This window comes from Corella eumyota, chromosome 2 (genome assembly GCF_963082875.1).
Source record: "Corella eumyota chromosome 2, kaCorEumy4.1, whole genome shotgun sequence".
In the NCBI taxonomy this organism is placed as follows: domain Eukaryota; kingdom Metazoa; phylum Chordata; class Ascidiacea; order Phlebobranchia; family Corellidae; genus Corella; species Corella eumyota.
This window is the reverse complement of record NC_137491.1, coordinates 10,694,239-10,702,567: the sequence shown is the minus strand read 5'-3', so window position 1 is coordinate 10,702,567 and position 8,329 is coordinate 10,694,239. Positions and strand designations below refer to the sequence as shown.

General features: G+C 27.2%; 1 protein-coding gene across 2 annotated transcripts; it reads left to right on the top strand.

Annotated features, from left to right (window-relative positions):
• Window positions 1-228: 228 nt before the first annotated feature.
• On the top strand, window positions 229-6,969 carry LOC145741295 (cyclic AMP-responsive element-binding protein 1-like). 2 transcript variants are annotated; one of them, XM_082558859.1, is made up of 8 exons: window positions 229-327; window positions 1,188-1,288; window positions 2,708-2,836; window positions 2,982-3,028; window positions 4,060-4,211; window positions 5,021-5,137; window positions 5,767-5,908; window positions 6,380-6,969. In XM_082558859.1, the coding sequence occupies exons 2-8, from the start codon at window positions 1,214-1,216 to the stop codon at window positions 6,525-6,527; spliced, it is 810 nt and encodes a 269-aa protein (XP_082414985.1). In that variant the 5' UTR covers window positions 229-327; window positions 1,188-1,213; the 3' UTR covers window positions 6,528-6,969. The 2 variants fall into 2 exon arrangements, with proteins under 2 accessions (XP_082414985.1, XP_082414986.1); XM_082558860.1 differs by lacking the exons at window positions 229-327; window positions 1,188-1,288 and adding an exon at window positions 2,278-2,438.
• The last annotated feature ends 1,360 nt before the right edge of the window (window positions 6,970-8,329 follow it).

Sequence of the window (8,329 nt, the reverse complement as noted above, 5' to 3'; positions counted from 1 at the left end):
CTGCTTTGAGACTAAAATTGACGGTTTAAGAATATTTTAGTATTACTCCGCCGTAACAAAATATAACCTTTTTTAACTTTTTCCATTAACTATATTAATTTAATATTACATTTATTATATAATTTTATATTGTAGTTTTTATTTTTTGTATATTTTTAGTTATTTGTGTTCTTGTTTCGTATAGTTAGCTATTCACCGAAAATATTAGTCGATTTTCACCTTTCTTGTTTTTCTCAGTGGTGACGCGTTTTGTGTCATTTGACGTGGGACTACGTAGCAAGTGGAGTGTCCATTCCTGAAGCTGCATTTTGATCACGACAAAACTACGTAAGTACAATAACAAAAACACATTCACGCCGCTCTGTTCAGGCGTAGTAAATGAACTTCTTTAATTTTGTAAAGCTTAACTAACTTTTTAATTCTATTTAACTGCCTATTTTAACGTAATATTGTTTAGCATGTTAGCCTATAATTTTATGTCGCTTTTTCTGTTTCCTTAACGCGACAGCCTAATTTTTAAATTGAAAGTTTTGTGTTATGAGTTTTTGTAATGAATTGTATTACATTTAGTTTTATTTAAAGTATATTTTGTATTAGCAGTATGTTTACATTTAGTTTTGTAGATGAGTTATTATATTTTTATGTCAGTTGGTTAAAATTTTGATTTTTATCCATTCAGTCAGTAAAAATTGTCAGGCTGTGTGACTGAGTTAAAAAAGCATAATTAGTGTAAGTTATCAACTACACACATAACTGTTTAATAGGTATGTGTTAATAACATAAAACGTTTCAATATTAAGGTATTATTTGGTTCATTTTTACAGTTAGTTTCGACTTACAGACTTAGCAATAAACAGATAGGGGATCTTTTTAAAAATCTATAAACTGTCAGCATGTTTAACAATGCACATTTTTAAAACTTACATCAATCTATAAAAGATCTATATTTGAAATATAAGTTAAAACTTGTTTTGCAAATTGTTTAAAATATTAAGTTGCTTACTGATATGTGTTTTTATAACACAAAATGGAGCCAAAACTGCGCTACAATTATCAAATGGTTATACCGTGTAAGTTGTTGGTGCTCTTGAAATGTCAAATTTTATGAAACATATTAAACATTAATTACACTATTATTTGTATTCGTATTTCTAAAACTTACAAATTTGTATTCTTAAAATTAACAGAGATAGCTGCTGCCTAAAGTCTAAACATGGATGGAATTGTTGCTGATAATACAACAACCGAAGACAGGCCAGCACCAACTGCACAAATTCAGATTCAAGTGGTAAGATATTTTTTGTTTTATTAAATGTTTGTTTAGTCCGTTATTAGTTTTTATTATATATATTTAAGTTTTATTTTTTTGTTATTGTAAAACACCAAGCAAGCAGTTTTGTTGTATTCTTATTGCATTTTAATCAACACGCGTACTGTAAATTATTGGTTTTTGGAACATTTTTTTGCTCATTAACTTCCTTAGAATCTTAGTGTTTTTGATAAGGTAAATAATTAGTGTATCTGCTAGGGGTCAGAAGAGGACTTATATATGATAATATTGCTAGAAATGTCATGTGTTTTTTTGGAATATAAACTAAAATACAGTCGCATTTACTAGGTTTTTGTAACTTTGTAGTTGTACTAAAATTGGATAATCTAATATGTTATTTTTCTACAAATTGTGTTATTTAAGTTTTTGAATGTTAAGCATTACAAAAAGAGCTTCAAATTAATAAAAAGTAAAGGTATACATAAAATATTATAATATATATAGGCCTATATATACCTAAAATAAATTTAAAAATTTTTCGACTACATATATACAGAATACAGAACTTTTTTGCGGAGAGTTTTTTGTTTAAGATTTAAAACTGGGCATTATAGCCTTTCATCTTATAAGCAACATAAAGTCAAAATTTTAGTTAATTAATTTCAAATTAGCCTAATTAGCTAAAGTTTTGTTTTGACATGAAATTCCTTTTACCAAGTCTCATTAATAATAGTGTATCGTCTCGAAAAAAGCAAATAGTACTTTGTATGTGTCATCGGTAGTACTGTTATGGTATAAAGGGGAAGTACTTACTTCCTTAATCTGTGCGTGCATCACTATTGAAAACACCTGCCATTTTGAATATTGTATCCTGTATATATTGGTATTACATTGGCAAACAGGACTTATTAAAGATCATGTAACTTAAATGTTTTGCTTACAGGAATAAGTTGTCTTTGAGTTGTAGGGTTAGTTTTTAGCGGAGACTAGGTAAAGTTTATTGTGTTAATTTGGAAAATAGAAAAAGGGTATATTTGAATATCAAGAAGAAAAAGGGTGATATTATTTTAAAAACAATATATTTGGATTGGATAATGTATTAGAAAAGAGTTTTTTCTTATCTAAATATATAATGATGGTCAGCATGCTTCCCCATATTGAAGAATGGGTAGGAAGTTTTCTAGTTTGAAATTTTTCTTAACAATTATTCCCATAATATAAAGTTTTTTTCTATTGAAAGACTTTTAAAATGAATAAAAAAAAGTCGTGGCATTTTTAATAAGTTTGGTTTGTTACAGTCTAAAAGGAGATATAAATTTACACCATGCCATCTTAAATTAACTTGATTTTTTCCCTCAAAATTCATTAGTTAAAATTAGGTATATTTTAAGTATGTTTTTATATAAATATTCACCTTAATTTATTTTAATTTTACAGTCAGGTGCAAGTGGAGAAACACAAATGGTAACTCTTCCGCTCTCAATGGCAAATGCTATTTCTACTGCACAAGGCCACAGTGTCATTGCTGCCAATCAGCAATCTGTTATACAACCACCTATTTTGCAGGTATCAAATTTGTTTAAAAGTAGGGTGTCCATTTAATTTATTTTATTAATAAACAAAAACCAGTGGACTAATAAAACAAAAATACCTAATTTTCAGTAATTTTTTAATTTTTTTAGTAACATTTTTAATTTTTACTTTGTTAAAGGACACAGCAAAAAGGCGGGAACTATTATCAAGAAGGCCTTCATATAGGTAAGTTTAATTTATTTAACATGTAGCTTAATATTTTTAAAAATGTGAGTGATTTTTTTCTAAGTAGTCTAATTAAATTATAAGGCACAACATGATAGTAGCCTGATTATGTTACTAGAAACAATTAGTCATTTCATGCAATAATTTCAAAAAGTAGCGTTGCTAACATTGCACATGATGTTTTAAGGTTAGCAAGCTGCTAAAATAGGATTAATTATTTTCATTTTCATCTTTGTTAAACTTTTAATTAGAAACCCTATCAGTTAACTGACTAAAGGATATCTTTTAATTATATTTTCTTATATCTTTTAAGTAATTTTAATTATTATTTTTTTTATATTTTGGTTTTAATTGTAAATATCGTAAATATTGCTGTTGATTTGTCATTTCCTATTTTAATTATGTTTCAATTATAACATACTAAGATGCAGTAAAATGACAATTTTACTCGTATTAGTTAGTGACACTTTATTCTTGTTTGTTCATTAAAAAAAGATATGTATACTAATACGAATAACCAATATTATAGTGACTATGAGCAACAACAACAGCAGCAAGCTTATAATTGGTAGGTTTTTAGGGTCAATGTTAGTAGGAAAAAAAAGCGGAAAATTATTAATTTTTGTTCTGCAAATTAGAATTAAAAATCTACCGGTTAACTTTAATAAACTAAAGTGGTAGTGATTTGCATTATTAAAGTTTTAGTTTTCTACTGAGAATTATTTTATCTGTTTACTCAATATAATTACCTGATTTTCTGTTATTTGTTACAAAACTAAATTTTTTTGAGGTGTGATATTTTTTATGATCTAGTACCTACTCAATCATTTTAATTAGCATTTTTTTAGAATTAGCCTTCTGCTATTAAAATGTTGCAAGAATATCTTTTCGTGCTCTTTTAATTTTTGTTATATTGATGTAAATTTATTGTTAGTTAAAGGTATATGAATTTCAAGGGTAAGACTGGGCTATTAAAATAAAGCACGAAAACAGAAAAAAAAACTAACATTTTAAAATTTTCACATTTTCAGGAAAATTTTAAATGAATTATCAGGCCAGCCAGATTCTCGGGTAAAAGATGAACCGGGAAATAAATCGTCAGAGAGTTCGGAGAGTGATTCTGGTGGTCAAGTAACATCAATGCAAGCACCTACTATAGCTTATCACACTGGAGGTGGAGCAGGTTTGTGTAATTTTTTATTCACTTGGATAAAATGGGGGTTTATTTGTTTTATGTCAAGTTAAAAATGCATTTTAACAAAGACATGATAATAAAAACAATTATATTTTAAAAAAAAGTGCATGCAGGAGTGTGTAATGTATCAGTTAAATAAGATTTTTTTGTTGTTTTTTTTCATGGTGATTTAACACAGGAAAATGTTGTAAACCCAGAAACTTTAAAAAGTGATTTTTTGTAGGATTTACCATAACCAATTTTCAATTGTTACAATTCTAATGACAATATTGTATTAATGCGCATTACTTATTACCAACTGGTTTGTGTATGAATACTGAATACACAGGAAGCAAGTGACATTCTCTGTGATGCTGTTTACTTCCTGTTTTACTCTCAAAACAAAACTGTTTATTCCCAGTGTTTTGTTAATTTCAATCATAGCTCTTGTGTTTGTTTACATTACTTTTATTTAAGCGCCTGGAAACTAGTTGGTTTCTTTTTTAGACTAGAGTGTGGAATTTTTTTTGCTGTGTTTTAGAAACCACCCCATAAATTTCACCTACGTAATTTAATTGATATTTAATATTTTAAATGATGTTATCATTTATTAAATATTATAATTTTTAGTTTATTATGTAAAGTGGTTTTGTTAATTATAATTAAATTTAATTTTAAATTTTCAGGATTTTTTATATATATATTGTAATTTAAGTTATATAGCATTGAAAAACAATGTTTTTTATTTTCTTTTATTTACACAATAATAATATTCACATCTTTTTTTGTAAAAATATTCAAAATTTTATTTTTTTAAGGTTTACAAACATTCTCGATGGCAAATGCTCTTGCACAAGGCCAAGCCACCCTCGTACAAGGAGATGGAAATGCTGGAAACACACTCTGGATGCCAGGAAATCATGTTGTTGTTCAAGGTAGTGTTTAAAAAAAGATAATGTCTCTTGATTGCATTTTTGTGAGCTTTCTAACCAGATAAAATAAGTTTTAAATGTTTGTAGTAATAGATAAGAATGTTTGGTTTGGATGCAATTGGCAAACAATTATTTATCTTAATTGTTTATTCATGATGTTGTTTCTATTATGTGTTTTACACTTTGTTGTTGATATAGTATTTTGGTTCTAAGGAGGAAAAAATTGTATTGTTTGCAATTAAAGTTATTTTTAAAAATATACAACCATGAAATGTCATTTATAAAATTTCATTTTTGTTTTTAATTAGCATTGCTTGAATTGCAATTAAGTTTTTATGGTAACAGTTAAGTTTATGTATTTTTATACAATTCTTTAGACAAACGTTTATTTTTTCGAAGGTTTTAAATAAATAGATTTCATTATAGATTTTAGTAAAACTTTGTTTGTAAGACATAGTTATTTTATTAAAAGTTATTTTTACTTAGTAATTTTAAAACATTTTTGTTAGGTATTGTTAAATAGGTTTTGAGCAGGGAATTATCTGTAGTTTTTAACCTTAAAGGTATATATTTGATTTTTTTTTGACAGCTGGAGACTAATTTTTAAATCCTTATATTTTTGGTTCGAACAGACTCATCCATGTACCAAATCAGACCCCCAACATCCACCACTTCACTCCCCAGTGTAGTTATGAGTGGAAATACCATGCAATCACCACAACAGATGGCTGAGGAAGCATCAAGAAAGAGAGAGCTTAGACTAATGAAAAACCGGTAATTACAACTTTTTCAGTTAATTTCTTATTTGATCTACAATATTAACTGTTTTTACTAAACAAAGATTGGATTATTAAAAAATTTGAAAGGGAAATATTTTTATTATATCTAAATGGGAACTTTTTTTCCGAATCTTATGTTTAGTAAAAACAAATTAATTTTTTTTTCTTGATAAGCCTGGTTTCTTAAAAATTAAGATTGTTATTGCATGGGCATGATTGAAATTTGGTCGGTGCTGGTCTGTGGAGTAGAACCAGTTCTATTTTAATTTTAGCAGTGCATGTTTTTTGACGTATTTTGATTTCAAGCACTTTTGCTAATCTTTTTTTTTTATATTTTTTGTTTTCTGGTTCTGCTCGACCGACCACATCCCCACTTTTCAATCTACAATGCTGCGAAAATTTGGACACTGTGCGTTTTCTTCTGCTACGTGATCAATTTATGTATTATGCGATGTCCAACCTACAGAGAGGCTGCCAAAGACTGTCGATTAAAAAAGAAAGAATACATAAAATGCCTTGAAAATCGAGTTCGTGTACTCGAAACTCAAAACAAGGCACTAATCGAAGAACTTAAACAACTTAAAGAAATGTATTGTCGCGACGACATTCGCTAATCGCAAAGACACTAAAGTTTCTGTTTGTAATCTCCCTTTTATTGTATCACATTGATTTCATTATTTTAATATTTATACTGGGAGTTTTATGTTTATTATTTTGATCTTTTTAAAGACTTGTATATTATATTCATTGTTTGTAACAAAGAATTCAAATTGTTGCGAACTACACCATAATTATGAAGTTATGTTTTAAAGTCAGTTGCTATCTTTTGTTTTTAACAACACATTCAGTTTGCTTTACGAAATTTTTATATCTAAGTATTATTGTACATTATTTAAAGCTATTACTTACTTACTTTTTTGTTTAAATAAATTTGCTTTTATAAAAACTTGGATATTAGCTAACTTAACAACTGCCTTTTTTCATTGTGTCTGGCTTGCGATATTAAACAATCTGTCTTGCTCGTTGTAAATAAATTCTCAAAGATTTTAATTTCGAATGATTAATTTTTAAGTTCTCAATTTGTTGCTTGTAAAAGTGCATGTTTTATGTACATTTTATAAAACTACAAGTCTTTGATAAGCTTTAGTATAAATTTTAATTTGGCAGGGTTAATTCTCTTGTCAAATATTTGTATATGAATGTTAGCCTAAAAGGTTAAACCTTCAATTTTTTTCTGCAGTGAAGCTGCTAAGGAATGCCGCAGAAGGAAAAAGGAATATGTGAAATGTTTAGAGACTCGAGTTGCTGTGTTAGAAAACCAAAACAAACAACTTATAGACGAATTGAAAACTCTTAAAGAACTGTATGTGCACAATAAAGTAGACTGAATACTTCACACATGCATTATGATTATTGTACCAACAAGGTCTTTAAAAGGTTACTGCATCAGCAACAACAAAAACACAACTTAAATTTTAAGCCTTGTTTTTAAGATTGCTTTATTTCATTTATTTGCTCTCGACTACTACATGTCTAAGTCTGTGCAGCATTTTTAACCAAAATTGTTCCACTTTTGTTTCACTTTGTCGTTTTAAGCTTTATTTTTAAGATTATAGAAATAGTACTTTTTTTTTGGTCTGGGTTTATTATTAATATGACTCCACCAATCTTTTATTAAAAAAAATCATAATAAGTAAACCAAAAAAATATGTTTTAGGAATGTATTGTTGGTACTAGTTTCTTGTACGTAAAAAAAGTAACATTCCTTGATGTTAATTTACTGCCTTAACTGTAGCAAGTAAACTTGCTGTTCTGATTTTTTAAAAAAACTAATTTTGGCAACTGATTTAAACTTGAAATATCTTGTGTAAATAATATATAATGTGGTTATTTAATGCTTTTAATAGGGCTGTTTTATTTATAACATTCTTGGTTTTTAAAAAAAGATTTTTTGTGGAATTTTGCACCATGATTTTTAAATGAATTTGGTGTTTATCATTTTTATCTCATACCAGTTGACTTACTTTATGTTCCTTGTCTATTTTAAGTTTGTAGTATATGAGAGCACTTTATTTCGAAAATATTCAGTTTCAAATATTTTTTATTTATTAAACTGATACAGTGAAATTGTTTTAACTTTTATATGAGTTTATGATTTTGTATTAAGCGTACTGAAGTTTAAAAATTGTTCATAGTGAATGTAAATAGGATTTTTTTCAACTCTATTTTATTTTCACTGCCGCCTTTACTTGCTTGTTATAGTAAGAGTGTGTAAGTTTTAGTTTTGTTTGTTTTTTTTTTGTTACCAACTTGACATTTAATATATTTGGTCAATTAAAGGTAATAATTATCACCCAATCATTTGCTTTTTTTGAAATTTTAATTAATTTTTATTAGTTTGTGATAGTTATTACCT